At 36.2% G+C, this 17,598-nt stretch overlaps 2 protein-coding genes across 2 annotated transcripts in view; both read left to right on the forward strand.

Moving 5' to 3' along the window:
- aldh1a3 (aldehyde dehydrogenase 1 family, member A3) overlaps positions 1-5,208 on the forward strand; it is a 28,387-nt gene extending 23,179 nt beyond the window's left edge. Inside the window, exons 11-13 of the mRNA XM_053635611.1 lie at positions 758-915; positions 4,007-4,081; positions 4,159-5,208. Coding sequence (XP_053491586.1) covers positions 758-915; positions 4,007-4,081; positions 4,159-4,234 — 309 coding nt within the window. The 3' untranslated portion in view covers positions 4,235-5,208. The remainder of the gene's footprint in view (positions 1-757; positions 916-4,006; positions 4,082-4,158) is intronic.
- A 1,128-nt stretch (positions 5,209-6,336) lies between these two features.
- lrrk1 (leucine-rich repeat kinase 1) overlaps positions 6,337-17,598 on the forward strand; it is a 122,074-nt gene continuing 110,812 nt past the window's right edge. Inside the window, exons 1-2 of the mRNA XM_053635604.1 lie at positions 6,337-6,782; positions 13,709-13,858. Of these exons, the coding sequence (XP_053491579.1) occupies positions 13,789-13,858 (70 nt within the window). The 5' untranslated portion in view covers positions 6,337-6,782; positions 13,709-13,788. The remainder of the gene's footprint in view (positions 6,783-13,708; positions 13,859-17,598) is intronic.

Genomic DNA, 17,598 nt, shown 5'->3' on the forward strand with positions numbered 1-17,598 from the left:
TGATTTATTTTCGTCATGCATTGAATAAACAGTCAATACAGGTGTATTTGATTAACATTTAAACAGACATCAATACTACTACTACACTTCTAATTACTACATTTATTAATTTATTTTATTGCTTTATAAACATTACTTTTGGTCTATCAATGGTTAATGTAGGTATATAGGTTTATCATTTGTCATGTTAAATATTGCAGTAAATACTGTTATTTTTATTTAACATTTATTATTGACTAGTTGGTTTTTAGAGCTTTGTAAAGTAAAGCTTATACAAGTCAAATTGGGACTATATTATAATTTGAATAACTTACCTACCTGAGTCTGATGCTTGTGCAATTTAATAATGAACTATGTGCTAAAAAAATTCAAAAAAAAATAAAAAATAAGGTAATTTAAGAAAGCACATAATTTTTACACTGGAAAGTGAATCTGATGTCAGAATCTACACATATAGTCTATCTGAGATACAAATGATGAGGCTTCAGGTAAATGTGTGATGATTTAGATATACAGTTTACACAATGCTAAACTGGTCGCTTCCCTTATCGAATAACTTTGGACAGCAAATGTATGTTGGCTAACTGACTACTTGTGGTTGCTGTAATGAGAGCATTGTGTTAGTTTAATTTGTCACTGCTCCTTTAAAAGATTGAAAGGACCTTTGTTGTTGTCAATAATCCAACTTTATAATTGCCTATGCTATAGTAAATTAAAATACTGCTGTTAAATAAAAACGGATGTTGTTGTGTTGTAGATCTTTGGGCCAGTTCAGTGCATTTTGAAGTTTAAGAGTCAGGAAGAAGTGATTGACAGGGCAAACAGCACCCATTATGGCCTGGCAGCAGCCGTGTTCACCCGGAGCATAGATCGAGCACTGAGTGTGTCCTCGGCTCTGGAGGCTGGCACTGTGTGGTGAGACAGCAAATCACTTATATTCACAATGACATTGTGGACACATATGGAGGGACAACATGGTGGATTTTGGGGATCTGAGACCCTTAGTTCCAGTCAGACCCTCTATAAAAATTAGATGAGAGGGGATACAAGTAGCACTGTATTACACACACACACACACACACACACACACACACACACACACACATATATATATATATATATATATATATATATATATATATATATATATATATATATATATATATATATATATATGTATGTGTGTGTGTGTGTGTGTGTGTTTAACATGTTTAAGTAGGTTACACACTATCATATCTAGTCATAGCTACTCATGAGTTTCCATGTATATTGGCTGCAACAGCAATAACTTCATCAGCCATGATCTAGAAAAATGTAAAAAAGCACATCCTTGTTTAGCCAAGCCAAGGATGCCTCACACAAGTATTACGTACAATAGCTTATTCATTTAAGAAAAGAGGACTACATCGCTCATTTACGCAAATATGAACATCATTATCCAAACACTCCTGTGCTATATACATACAGGATCATTATTTTATTAACTAATACACAGAACAATATTGTTTTATTAAAAAGCTTAAAGCTTTAATAAGTGAAATATCACAAGATGATATAGAACTAATGTTGAGGCTAACCAGCAACTAATAAAATCATGGTTGCCAGGTCTCAGCATATTGTTAACTCAACTACATCTCTATCTTGTACATCATTTAAGTTTGTTCATTCATTGGTCTAAAAAACAATTGTTGTAGTCACCTGTTGAAAAAAAGAAGCCATGTACAGTCAAAATCTAAATCTAATCTAACTAATCTAAAATCTAATCTAGGGTGCTAGTGTAATTCCCCTTAAACAGAAATGGCTCTGTACATCATAGATACACTGTCTGCACTTGCACGTTCCCTTTCTTTGCCATAGCCAAATATTTGTACATAATTTTTACATAAAAATATATTCATATAATATTTTTTATTCAAAAACACACCACCTTCAGGTTTGTTTCCACCCCACACCCCCACACCCCCCACCCCTGCAGCCTTGTTCCAAATTTATCCCAATTTGGTGTAAATCCACATCTCTGAGTAGAATATAAAGTCACGCTTCATTATGAAACTCTTTAAGTCAGACACTGTCCCCTGGTGGAACTTTCTGGAATATCTGTTTGACTGGAAACTAGTCACGTTGAAATCCACTCTGGGACCCCTAACCTTTAACTCTCAACTGCTTCAATGGCTGATAATTACCCTCTGGCCTGCCATCTTCCAAATTTGCAATGTGCAAAAAAGTTATAGTAATAATAATAATTACACATCCATTTCAATGTAATAACATATGTCAGAATCGAATCTTCATTTTATTCAGTGAACTTCTGTTATGCCAAATCCTGCGAAGCTACACAAGTTGAATAAATGAGTTGTTCATCTTAATGACTCGAGTGTTATTTAGGCTATCTTGAACTTATAAAATTATTGTTATGTTTCCAGTTAAAACAACTGTAATGGTTTAGAACTAGAAAACGGTACCATAATAACCTTTTGATTCCAACAGTGAAGTTCTTAGTCTCACTAGTTCTCTAGACTATCCACTAGATGGTACAATTTTGTAATGATACATGCTGATGTGTACCCTATTATTAACATACCGCTGAGATCATCATCATCATCATCATCATCATCATCCTCCAAAAATAGATATAGTTTCAACACTGCAATGCTGATCTAACTTCCATTTTGGATTTATGTATTTGTGAACTTATGTCACTGAGATTTATTAGTCATAGTTTCCATACTAAGTCACTCCAGTGCACAGAAAGTACCCATATACATTCAATAGTATAAGTAGCATTATTGTATTATTCAACCACTTTTTATTAAAGAATGAAATAACATTAAAATACTGTTTAAATTTGGGTTATAAATTCCACATGCCTGTTTGTATAAAAAATAAATAAATAAATAAACTAAAAAAGTGCAACTCAATAACTGTAGCCTTTAGTGAGTGAAACTGTTATAAGGATTAAAGCATGTATCCTTATCCTAAAGACAGGTTGGTTTGAAAGAAACCGTTAAGTCAAAAATTTAATTGTTATAATTACCTCACATGTGGCTGACTGGTTGGAGTCATGTTTGGTTTCTAATATTTGCTTCATTAGCTTTGAGAGTAACATATATAAAACTGCACCTTATAATAATATATTAAGCATACAAAACAATTGTTATATAGTGTATGTCATTTTGCTGTATAATGAATAAAACATGACATGGCATGCTGTTATAGAAAAATAATCAACAGCAGGGTGGTGTGATACCAGAGCAATTTGCCAACAATACTTTAAAAAAAAAAAATTATATATATATATATATATATATATATATATATATATATATATATATATATATATATATTAATGAATAACATGTCATGCTTTTAAATTTAATCACTTCAATGTAATTATAGTAACTACTGAATGTCCACAAGAACGTCCTGTTATGACTATAAACAGTTGTTCCTTCACCATCCTCTCTTTTTTTCTTACAATGATAATAATATAAAAATAAGCAGCTTGTCAAGCCACCAATTATTTTAAAATGCAAAGTGCAAACTCCACTGTTCTGAAGACTTTGTCACAGAAAACCAGAGACTTCATCCATAAATGTTACATATGTATTCATATCCTTACAGAAAACATCACCATATCAATGATTATACATTTTTATTTTGTTAAATAGCAACATGATTTTTAATCCATTTATTATTAGATTTAGATTATGTGGAGCGTCCACCTTATAACTTAATCATTTGTTACTATAGAAAGGTTAACATATTGCCGCAAGTGCATTAATATTAGCCTATGATTTGAAATCAGAGCTGTTGTTATAGAAAATTAATCAACACCCTTCTGACCTATTAGAGTCAAGAATTCAGCAGTGCTGTAGTGTAAAGGGGCATAAAATATTTTCATAGTCTGGAAAATACATTAATATTAATATAAGATATGGCACAATAGAATTGCAGTATTATAGTTGTATTAAGATTCTAAGCTGTCGTCCTTTCCTTGTGTTATTAGGGTGAACTGCTACAATGCCCTCCATGCCCAGTCACCTTTTGGTGGTTACAAGATGTCAGGGAATGGGCGAGAGCTGTAAGTACGATCATTTTCTCATTCGGTCTTCACTGTAATACTCTGCATAGAAGCTAATCGTGGTACTCTGTGTGCAGTGGCGAGTACGTGTTGGCGGAGTACACCGAGGTCAAAGCCGTCACCATAAAACTCAGTGAGCAGCTGAAGATTTGAGACGCCGCTGTTGGAGCTGACCCTGGTGACCTCTCATCCACCGTCCATTTATACAGCGCTTCAAAAACGTGGTACCTAGGAAACAAATGGTCTACACAATGGACGTTATGTTTTCCCTACTGAAATGACTTCTTATATATCTGCAAGCTCTTTATCTTCTAGTCTTTTTTATTCTATATAGATGTTATGTACAGGGAAAAAAAATGTGTGTATAATGTTTTTTTTATTATTATTTAATCTGGATATCTTTGTCTTTTTTGTAAATCACCAAAAGATTTGAAGATTACAAATGTTTGTTTTTGCTTTCACATGGTTAGTGAATTCCTCCTCCTGCCTCGGTTTATGCGATAGTCTGGCTACAAATACAATTTACACAATTTTCCACTTATTCCAAATGTAGCCATTTAGCCTAGACATGCATGGTGTATGAAGTTTGCTTCCTGGTTTTGCCTAGGAGCTGTGAGACTAATAAAGCTAAAAGGTAAGGAAAGTTATAGCTACCAGGTTAGCATTTATTTATTTGTTTATTTAGACTCACTGTCATAAGTTCTCAATCCACTATTCATTTTTCAATTATTAAGTGAAGATATCTAATAATGTTACAGTAATCTAACCATAGGAGAATCATTCTCAAGGCTTATTAAATGGACCAGCATTTAGAATTAAGTAAATAAGAGAAAGGACAGATTTATTTTTTGCTTGTTTCTGAATGTATATGGAGATTATATGGGAGGTGTTTTTGAAACTTTAAATATATATGCATCACATTTACTTTGTCTCTTAAAATGGCTTTTACCTATTTAAAAGCTATTAAAAATGCTTAAGCTTTTGAATAAAATATTTGTTTTTGAAGCAAAATCTGGTTATTCGTCTGGTTATTCTTCCTGCAAATAACACTAAGAAATATAGTCAGAGTGACTTTTAGGAAAGACTATGCAAATAGAATCACTTCTTATTGTTTCCATTGTTTGTTATCACCATTATTACTGAGAGTTTGTTATATGTTTTGCGTGAATAAGTTGCTGCACGACTCAGGTATATCTGCTGCTGAGTATAATAAGTTAGTAGTTCAGTCTCCGTTCAAACTGGTGTGCTTTTTCATGAATAGCATCAGCAATGAAAGAGACTCTTGAAGAAACTTGTTGGACAAGTTTTGCAGGAACGATGAGGAAATGAGCTTGAACAAATTTCCTACTTACCACAAATGAAGTCGGCCAGCAACTACATGTCCAATATCCAAACATTGTATGGCAGTTTGTGATTGTTTATTCATGCAGATTGCAAGTTGATAGCATCAGACACTTCTTTTACAATAGGATGACTGGATACAATTCATTATGTTCACATGTCTAAGTATGGCCTACATTTATTTTTTAATCAAAACCCTAACTATAGGCTTAGAAGTTTAACATTATTTGTGTAAACTACATTTTCCAATGGAGTATATTTTAAATGTCACTTTTTTGATAACCAGCTTTCTAATAAAGGTAGTCCCAGTTTGGAATTACAAGAGCCAGTTGTAGCAATTACAGTGAATAATAGATGATAAGGGGGGCATGATGGCTTAGTGGTTAGCACTTTCGCCTCCAGGGTTGGGGGTTTGATTCCCACTTCGAGGGTTTCCTCCAGGTACTCTGGTTTGCTCCCACAATCCAAAGACATGCATGGTTTCCAATTTGTCTGTAGTGTGTGATTGTGCCCTGCGATGGGTTGGCACCCCATCCATGGTGTCCCCCACCTTGTATTATATTTATTATTGAGGTCTTATAATTACAAGACTATCTGACTGGTTGGTTAAATGAGTAAACACATTTTCAATGGGTTTAATCCAGACATAAATAACCCCCAAACAAATAGGTCTATTTATGGAATTTATATTTACAGTTAAATGGCTGCAAAACATTTAAGAACTCTTGCTCTGAAACACTGGAACAGTAGATTCCTGCAAAAACAAAAACATGACACTTATTTTGCATGTCATTACTTTATTTTATTTTTACAGTTGGAATCTTGAGATTTTTTCTTACTGAAACTAATTCTCGCTCTTAGAGGATAGCACACCAGGAAAACATGAAACTGTAATGGTCCCTGTGGGTCTTTACTGGTAATATGTTGCCTCCTATTGGTGGCATGTTTTGTCTAGTGGATACCTTTAAGGACCAATAATGGTAATGGTAATGGCTTTAATGGTTAGCTGATGGTTTGTAATGGCATTTGTAGTGGAAACCATTAGGATTTCCATTAGAATTAGTTTTTACCACAAGTTTATATACCATGGTCATGATAAAATAATGCAGTATACGTGTTCATCCTGTTTCTTTTCTCCGGCTCTGTCTCATTATCTGAGAGAACAACCCTGCCTTAGTTGAAGGGAAAGCCGGGGCTTTGCAGCAGTACCAGGAAGTGAAGCAGAAGTGAATCCGCGTGTAGGAGCTGAATTGCATTTCATAACACAGACATTTGGACATATCCGAGCTGTCCACAGTGTCTAAATCTGTGTCGAGCTTGCTTAAACCGGGGTTTAAAGGCATGTCGATGTGAAATGTCGGTAAGTGTCCTGCTTTGTCTCCAAACTTCTGGAATTTTCAGTTGAAACCACGCGAATTCAGAGCTACTGCGACTTATTTAGTGGGATTTTCTACACTGTTTTGTCAGATAATAACAGCATTTTACTATTTATGTCCAGATTGCAGTTTGCCTTATGTATCCATTTGTTTATTTGTTGTTATTTGTTTGTTTTCTCTGCTTGAGCGCGTGCGCTCCTTAACCGAGTATGACAGCTGTGGAAGATTATGCTTTATGCGCGAGGCGAAGTTATTCTTTTAACTTTCACTTAAGAGATGGATTTCTAACATCATTAACTTTCTCACAGTATTTTTAGTAGCTCAGTTTTGATGAATTCCTTAGTGAGCTTGATATTTGAAAATGGGATAACCCACTAACCCTGATATCCCATAATATTTCATTCCACCACATCAAAATGGTGTTTGTAAACACAAACATGACCTAACTAACCAAACCTGGTTTAAGTCTGACCACACTGAAAATACCGTGCTGATAAAAAACAAACAAACCAAAACAATAGAAACCCTCGTAGAATTTGTAATGGTTATAATGGGAATTGTATTGGTTTTAATGGTAAAACTTTCATGGTACCGGTGGGTCTTTACTGGTAATTTGTTGTCTTCTATTGGTGGCATGTTATATCTAGTGGATACCACTAAGGACCAATAATGGTAATGGTTTGTAATGGTATTTGTAGTGGAAACCATAAAAGTTTCTATTGTTAAAATGGTATCTATTGTTTTTTTTCAGCAGGGTAATCACAGGTAAGACAGGTCAGACAGCTATATCATTATAGCTGTCTGAAATTGGATCAGACATGACACAAATTACTACAATGCCTTGCAAAAGTATTCACCTCCTTGGCATTTTCCCTATTTTGTTGCATTACAACCTGTAATTTAAATGGATGGATTTTTATTTGGATTTCATGTAATGGGCATACACAAAATAGTCCAAATAGGTGAAGTTAAATGGAATATAATATATATAAATGCTCTGGTGCAACCAGTGTTAATTTCCCCTTTGTATGGAGACTTTTGGGACACCCTGTATATCATGAGACACACTGTGTGCATTTCTTCACTATTCCCTCTCTTCCCCCCCCCCCCCCCCCCATGGTACAGAATACTGGCAAGACCACTAAATTTATTCCTTGCACATTGTAATGACATTAACTGTTTAGTTTTAGGTAGCTACAGGATACTTATTCAGGACATCATAATGTTGAGTGAGTAGACCTGGTGTAGAGTCAGCAATCCAGTTCATCCCAAAGTTGTTCAGTTGTGTTAAGGCTAGAGCTTCGTTCAGGCCACTTAAGTGTTTGCACTCCAGCCTTAGCAAAACATGTCTTTCTGGACCATGCTATGTACACAGGGGCATTCTCATGCTTGAACAGGTTTGGATTACAGCATACAAAGGCATTCTAGACGATTTTGTGCTTCCAGCTTTGTGGCAACAGTTTTGGGAAGGCTTACATATGAGTCTGTTGGTCATGTAATCACATATTTTTGGCCATATAGTGTATGAGATAGTCTTTGTACAGTAATGCTGTGGGTGGCAATGAAAATACATCTTCATGCTTACATCATTTGGGCACTTTTTTCTTTATATGGAAGCAAAAATGAATCAAAATGCAATCTCAGTTAATTTGAGGATTTGAAATTGCAGTGTATACCATGAAAAAACACAGCACGTGCATTGTTATTTGTTTTTGCTAAATCATATTTCAGCTTTTGACAAAACCAGGCTCATGTCATCAGATTATCAACTATCCAGTCTAACTGTCCAATAACTACAGTGGTGCTGAAAGCTTGTGAACCCTTTAGAATTTTCTATATTTCTGCATAAATATGACTTAAAACATCATAAGATTTTCCTAAAAGTAGCTAAAGAGAACCCAATTAAACAAATGAGACAAAACATATTATACTTGGTCATTTATTTATTGAGGAAAATGGTCCAATATAACATATCTGTGAGTGGCAAAAGTATGTGAACCTCTAGGATTAGCAGTTAATTTGAAGGTGAAATTAGAGTCAAGTGATTTCAATCAATGGGATGACAATCAGGTGTAAGTGGGCGCCCTGTTTTATTTCATGAACGGGGATCTATCAAAGTCTGATCTTCATAACACATGTTTGTGGAAGTGTATGATGGCACGAACAAAGGAGATTTCTGAGGGTCTCAGAAAAAGAGTTGTTGATGCTCATCAGGCTGGAAAAGTTTACAGAACTATCTCTAAAGAGTTTGGACTCCACCAATCCACAGTCAGAGAGATTGTGTACATATGGAGGAAATTCAAGACCATTGTTACCGTCTCCAGGAGTGGTCAACCAACAAACATCACACCAAGAGCAAAATGTGAACATGGAACCCAGGGAAATTTCTCAGCTACTAAGGCCTCTCTCACATTGAGTAATGTTAATGTTCATGAGCACGGCAAGGTTGCAACATTGCTGCCCATCTGCAGTTTGCTAAATCTCATGAGGACAAGCCAGAAGGCTTGTGAAAAATTGTTTTGTGTATGGATGAGACCAAAATATTCCTTTTTGATTTAAATGAGAAGCATTATGTTTGAAGAAAGGAAAACACTGCATTCCAGCATGAGTACCTTATCCCATCTGTGAAACATAGTGGTGTTCATCATTGATGGAACACTGAATTCTGAATTATACCAACAAATACTAAAGGAAAATGTCAGGACATCTGTCCATAAACTGAATCTCAAGAGAAGGTTGGTCATGCAGCAAGACAACAACTCTAAGCACACAAGTCATTCTAACAAAGAATGGTTAAAGAAGAATAAAGTTAATGTTTTGGACTGGCTAAGTCAAAGTCCTGACCTTAATCCAGTAGAAATGTTGTGGAAGGACCTGAAACAAGCAGTTCATGTGAGGAAACCTACCAACATCCCAGAGTTGAAACTGTTCTATACTGAGGAACGGGCTAAAATTCATCCAAGCTGACGTGCAGGACTGATCAACAGTTACCGGAAACGTTTACTTGCAGTTATTGCTATTTGGTCATACGAGATACTGAAAGCAAAGCTTCACATACTTTTGCCACTCACAGATATGTAATAGTATAACGTAACCAAGTATAATATTTTTTGTCTCATTTGTTTAATTGGGTTCTCTTTACCTACTTTTAGGACTTGTGTGAAAATCTGATGATGTTTTAGGTCATATTTATGCAGAAATATAGAAAATTCTAAAGGGCTCACAAAGTTTCAAGCACCTCTCTAACCCAGTAATACAGATATGAACAACGGAGAACTGGTTTTTGCTGTGCCCTAGTATCTGTAAAAGGTGCGGGGGTGAGTGTGTGTGGGTGTGAATGTGTGTGAGTGGGTGGGTGTGAATGTGTGAGTGTGTGAGTGTGTGTAGGTGGGTGGGTAGGTGGGTGGGTGGGTGTATGGGTGGGTGGGTGAATATTGGTTTAGGAGGAAACAACAATGAAATTGCTGACTATACTTTTAATAGAATGAAAACCATTTCTGCTGAACACATGATTCAGCTCATCATCATTCAATCTTATCAAGTCCAGAGTTTGACACTGCTGATGGAAAGATGACCTGTGACTGATTTTAGAACTGCTTAATGGTTTTCTAATAGGGTTCTGTATGAGTCTGGTGGTCTTCCTTTGGATTAATGGTGCATCTATGGATGGAAGTAAAGCACCAATATAAAGCATCTGTGGTTTTCTAAATACACCTACCATAAATTCTATTAAAATATGAGAATTTGTTCATTTGTTCTCTTATCGATTACTGGTCAAATATTTTCTGTTTTCATGCAATAAAAGTATGTGGATAGACAAATTTCAATTTGATTCAAAGTGTTAAAGAGCAAAACTTAGACTCTTCCTTAAAATAGAGCTGTTAGTTAATCATTTTTAAATCAGTCTTTATTGAGAAATTTCAAAACTCATTACAGACACATTATTTACAATTGCAAATTACTGCATTACACTCCATTACTTACATTTACATTATACATATATTAACACTTCTAATTAGTTCACAGCACGTTACACACAGTTAATTCTCACATTTACATACATCGCAATTCACACACATTCTCAATACTTTGCACCTCATCACATGCTTAAGAAAGTCCGTGGGTGCTTATTTTTTGTTCTTTTGTCTTTTTAATTCACACATAATCTGTTTAAAAACCACTGTTAGTTAAAAAAACACGGTTACTGTTAGTTAATCCACAGCCTCTCATATTTCATTAGTAAATATTTGAATTTTTCTATCAGGGTTAATAAGGTGGGATTGTCCAAGGACTTACAAGCCTGTGGACTCGGGTTTGGCATGAGCAAAGAAAGACCTCCTACCCTTGATGACAGCCTGGCACAGGGAGGGTGTGGTGACTGTAGCGATGTTTGTTGCCTCATTGAAATGTATTGTAGAAGGCCTATTGTAGGAAGCAAAATAGGTCTCTGGTCTGTTTATTAAAGGGACTGATGACTTCATTGTTCCAGGCAGAGCATAAATGAGTCATGTCTGTAGGCTGCACTGTAACTCACTTATTGGGAGGCAGACTGGAGGACAGCTGTCAGTATGAACAGAAATGAAGATGTTGGTGTCTTCTAAAAGTTATATAAGGGGGGTCACAAGGGGGTCACACCAGATATGTAATATTGGATCATTTTCCTCAATAAATAAATGACCAAGTATGAGACAAAATATTATTTGTTTAATTGGGTTCTGTTTATATACCTTTAGGACTTGTGTGAAATTTTGATGATGTTTTATATCATATTTATGCAGAAATATAGAAAATTCTAAAGGGTTCACAAATTTTCAAGCACCACAATACATACTATGTTTAAACATGCTTACCAGATCAAAATTTTTAATTTGGTAAAGTTTGATAAGTAGTAGGCTTTTATTTTATTTTATTCTTCTAGGTGAACTACAAACAAAAAACTAATATCCTGGACACAAAATCTGCTTGTCTTGGGCACTTGGGTTATCGATTTGTCCACCCCTGTGCAGACTGACTGTTGTGATCTTATAGTGGTGGTTCAGCCAAGAATAAAATGAAAACAATTTCCTCCTTAGCCTAAATGTAGTCAATCAACCAAGACATGTTAATAAGTAAGTTAAGTAAGTAATAAGTAATAGCTAACAGTAGGGTTGGGCGATATGACAAATATTATGCAGTGCTGTGAAAAGGTATTTGTCCTGATTTCTTCTGTTTTTGTTTATAACACTTACTAAATTGTTTCAGAAATTAAAACAAAATCTACCTGAGTAAACACAAAATACAGTTTTTAAATGATTAATGAAGTTATTTATTGAAGCAAAAAGTTATCTAATACCAACTGGGCTGGTGTGAAAATGTATTTGCCCCCATAGTTACTAATTCCCCAAATCTATGAAACTGCATTCATAATGGGGTTCAGCTGGACCAGACGCAACCAGGCCTGATTACTGCAAACCCTGTTCAATCAAATCAACACTTAAGTAGAACTTTTTCAACAGCATGAAGTTGGTTAAAAGGTCTTACCCAGTAACACATTATGCCAAAATTTTAAATAAATTCCAGAATTGATGATTAAGAAGGTAATTGAAAAACATCCATCTGGGAAGGGTTACAAAGCAGTTTCAAAGGCTCTGGGACTCCAAAGAACCACAGTGAGAGCCATTATCTCCAAAAGGAAAAACTCTGCACAGTAGTGAACTTTCCCAGAAGTGACCAACCTTCCAAAATTCCTCCAAGAGCACAGCAACCGCACATCCAGCAAGTTACAAAAGAGCCAAGGACAACATCAAAGGACCTACAGGCCTCGCTTGCATCAAATAAGGTCACTGTTCATGACTCCACTATCAGAAAGACACTGGGCAAGAATGTCATCTATGGAAGAGTGGCGAGGTGAAAACCACTGCTCAACCAGAACAACATTAAGGCTTGTCTGAATTTAGCCAAAACACAGCTTGATTATCCTCAAACCTTTTGGGAGAATGTTCTGTGGATTGATGAGTTGAAAGTGGAACTATTTGCTAGACAGTGGTCCTGTTACATCTGGTGTAAACCAAAAACAGAATTACACAATAAGAACATCATACCTCACTGGTGAAGCATGGTGGTGGCAGTGTGATACTGACGAGATGCTTTGCTGCTTCAGGGCCTGGGCAGCTTGCAATAATTGAGGGAAACATGAATTCTGCTCTCATCCTAAAGGAGAATGTCCGATCTTCAGTCCGTAAATTGAAACTCAAGCGCAACTGGATTATGCAGAATTGACAATGATCCAAAGCCTAGGAGTAAATCTTAGTCCTAGAAGTAAGTGAAAGACTGATCTCATGTTATCGGAAGTGTTTGGTTGCAATTATTGCTGCTAATGTGGCACAAAAATATTTTAAGTTCAAGGCGGCAATTCATTTTTCACATTGGTGATAGGTTTTGGATATTTTTTTGCTTCAATAATTAAAAAAAACAAAAAAAACTGTATTGTGTGTTTTCTCAGGTGGCCTTTGTTTTATGTTGTATTTCGTTTGAAGATCTAAAACTATTTAGTGTGGCATGCACAAAAACAGAAGTAATACCTTTTCACAGCACTGTATATATTATATAATGTGTAGAATTGATTACAAATTGGATAAGAATTTACTCCATATACATAATCTAAATATAATTTCATGTTAAAATAGATCTTGGGCCCACAGCATTATGCTTATTAGTTCAAATGATACGTTTGCATGTCTGACTGATTTGATTTGCATTGATCGTCCTTACTACTGCTTTGTTGACTCCTTATTTTATGCAAATAAGGAGTCAAGCAAGTATAATCTTTGGTCAGACAAAAACATGCATATAAAAAAGGCATTCAGTTTAGCTTCTTTCACATTCTGCCTCGTAAATCATCTCTCTAATGTGTTTTTTTCTTTTTTTGCAGTGAAGGAGTAATTGATAGGGCTGTGTGGGGGGTCTTGTGATGGCGTAGTCAGACTGAGACTCCCGCGTTAGTTCTGTAACATGTACTGGAATGTTGGAGCCGTTGTGGATTCTGAAGACCAGCCTGCCTGCTGCGCTGCCGAGCAAGATGGTGAGTCTTTTTCTGAAATATCAATTGATATACTTTGGTTGTGGTCGTGTTGAGATTTTCCTCATGATGTAATTACTTACCCTGTGTGTAGAACTTTTAGTTTAAACTAACTCTAGAAATACTGATTATTCTCATTGGAATTGTTTTATATGTATAATGTGCAGAAGACATTTTTAGTATATAGCCTCTATATATTCTTTACACATGCAGTATCTTAACGTGGATTAATATGCTTTGTCTTCCACAGCACAACACTATTGGTAACCATTAAATGTCATATCCAACATGGTGTCATTATATGGTCTCATAGTTATTACAATATTGTCTGTCAACGCTTTATTTTGCGCACTGCAGAGTCTGAGTAAGGATCAGGATTATCCTTCTTTGTTTTGTGAATCTAACCACGTTCTAGCAATCGTTCTTGCATATGAGGGCAGCTGGTCACAGCTAAAATATAGATGCATGAGAAAAACTGTTATGATACAACTACATTGTGTGATAGTGTGGGAGCGTAAAATCATTATAAGGCATCATCACAAAGAACTGTAGGTTTATTTCTTATTAATTTGTAGCATTAATCAGCAATTAGGTCAGTCTGTCAGTTCTAGTGAAGGAGGTTGGTCTCTATACCTGTCAGTCTTACTGAAGGAGGTCTGGCCTTTATCTGTCAGTTCCAGTGAAGGAGGTGTGGCCTCTGTGCCTGCCATTTCCACTGGCCTATGTGTCTGCACTCCCTCTCTGTTTTTTTATTTTGATTTATATAAATTTATCTGTTCGACACTGCTTTGAAAATGCATCGGAGCAGCTGTGAATTGAATAACTGGCTGCTTTAAATTTTTTACACAATTTGAATTTGTAGAACATAAGCCATTTCAGGTAACCACAAGCATTTTAACATCTCCTTCTAAAGTTGTTTCTTATCTAGCAGTTTTGCAAATATATGATCACAGTGTATACATAAAAGGGCAGGGCTTCGATTTTTAAATATTTGCTTTTGCACTTTTAAATATTTGCTTTTGCCACTACAGTGAAACCGAGAACAAACGATAGAATAAATAAATGAGAAAAATAGACAAGTCCTCACACTTTAAATCATTGAGTATAAGTTTCCAGTTGTCCAGATCACTAAGGCATCAAGCAGGAGTGATTAAAATTGACCTGGTTTTTCATTTCTTTACTTTTATGATGTGTGACATAATGTTCCTTACAAAATACCATATTGAGGTTACACTTCAGCATATCACACTCGTGATTTTCCTGGCAATATTTTAAAATTAATTGTTGAACCTTTCAAGTAATCTGGTTAAAACCTGGTTTGCATTATTTGGACCAAAAATGACTTGTGTGTCTTGGGTCATGAAACTCGTTTTCTCATGATTCATCCAACCCAGAGATCATACATCTGAGATCAGAAACTCAACATACAGCAAATAGTTAGGGATGCATTTACATATTTTAAGATGCATTTACATATTCTTTCTGTGATGTATAAGCCAAACATGATATTTGCACAGTTGTCTTATTTCCCCAAATGTAGTCAATAAGACGACATTTGAGGTCCTACATTTGCATTTTAAAAATTTTTATAGATATGCACAGGGACTACAAGTATGGAAAGATGCTAAGAGCCATTTAACAATGTACATACAGCTAAATTATTATACTTGCCTCAAATGACATCACTGACACCATAGCTAAAGACAGGAGTTACATTACAGAACCAAGATTCAAATTCAGGCAATAAGCAGCCTATAAAATAATGGCAGTGTGGATGTAATATGCTGGATGGCCCTAGGCTAGAGACTTTTTATGCAGTCAGTGTTAACAGTTGAATCCAGTGTGAGATTCCTACTTCCTGCCTTCCTGATGGAGTTTCAAGCAGGTCATAACACAGAGTTTATCAAACATGTCTTTCCCCACCATTCTGGACATAGTCTAGTGGTGCATCAACAGCCAGTGACAATTAAGAGTGCAAAAAGTAGATACAGGATAAAGAAAAATAGCAAACAGGCAGTTGTGGCAGAAGATAAGATAAGATAAGACTTTATTAATCCCCAGATGGAGAATTTTGGGTGTCACAGCAGCAGCAAGACAGGTGAAGGAAAAATGGAGATAGTAAGGAGAAAAATACAGGAATATTTAAAGAATACAGTGGATGTGTGTGTATAAATATGTGTAAACATAAGCACAAACTATATATGAACAATATATACAACAGTCAACAATGTACAGTCACACTATACATATAGCCCATATACTTATTGCATATGTACAGTATACACAATACTATATACATATAGCAGCTATACGGTATAACCAGTATAGACATATAATAATACAAAGAAATATTGATATGTAAACAATATAAATATTACAATACGGTACCCATGTTACAGGTGCATCTAAAAAAAATTTGAATATCGTGGAAAAGTTCATTTATTTCTGTAATTTAATTCAACAAGTCCAGCCATGGCAAAGAACAGGGCGCTAGCTACCACAGACTGATAGAATAGCTGCAGTAGCTTGCTGCTCACATCAAATGACCTGCACCTCTAAGAAAAAACAGTCTGCTTTGTCCCTTCTGGTAGAGCTTCAGTGTTTGACCAGTGTCTGACCAGTCCAGTTTGTTGTTAATGTGCACTTCCCGGTACTTGTACAAGTCCACCATTTCTATTTTCTCCCCAAAATGGTAATAGGTGTTGGGGGCTTTCTGTTCCGGCGGAAGTCCACTATGAGTTCTTTGGTCTTGCCGATGTTGAGCTGAAGGTGGTTATCCTCAGACCATCTGACGAAGCTCTGCACCATGCCTTTGTACTCCTCCACCTTATCTTCACTGATGCAGCCCACGATGGAGGAGTCATCAGAGATTTTCTTGAGGTGGCATGTTCCAGAGTTGAAGCTAAAGTCAGAGGTGTATATGGCACATTGTCTCCTGCCATGAATGCTCACTTTTTTCTGTTTAGGAGAGCTTTAATGTCTTTGTTGATCCAAGGCTTGTTGTTTTGAAAAACAGTGGACCTTCTTTGTGGGTACAACGCTGTCCTCACAGAAATGTATGTAATCTGTAATACAATGGGAGAGTCCTTCAATGTCCTCCGTGTGATCCTCTAGGAACAGGTTCCAGTCCGTAGTCTGGAATCTGTCCTGCAGGGCCTTTTTGGTCTCACTGGACCACACCTTTACAGACTTGGTGGTGATGGGCTGCTGTCTGACTACAGGCTTGTACACTGTTACAAGATAGATCAGGTTGTGGTCTGATCTGCCCAGAGGGGGGAGGGCAGTGGAGCCCCCTTCAAATTGGCATACAGCTGGTACAAGATTTTATGCTTCTCCCTTGTTTTGGATTTTACATACTGTGTGAAATTTGTTAGGGTTTTAGAGAGGGGGACATAGTTGAAGTCCCCGTTAATTATCATGAGTGCGCTGGGGTGTTGTGTCTGTAGTTTCACAATGGTGGAGTGGATGACGTCACAAGCATGCGGCCGCAGCCAATGGTGGAATGTACGCAGTCACAACAATGACTGTGTTTAAGGGGTTCAGCAACTTGGGTAGTGTGTGATCCTTACGCCCTTAAAATGGGAAGCTTAAATCTACAGCCTTTAAGACTGTCTGTTGTTGCTCGGTTGCAAACCTTAAATCTTCTATATAGAACCCTACAACAGTGTGTTTCAGAGAGTGTTCCACATTCCCTTTAAGTGGCTAGGAACCCTTAATTATTTAAGCGGCTTTGGAGGAACCCC

The sequence above is a fragment of the Ictalurus furcatus genome, chromosome 10, assembly GCF_023375685.1.
Source record: "Ictalurus furcatus strain D&B chromosome 10, Billie_1.0, whole genome shotgun sequence".
NCBI classification, from domain to species: Eukaryota; Metazoa; Chordata; class Actinopteri; order Siluriformes; family Ictaluridae; genus Ictalurus; species Ictalurus furcatus.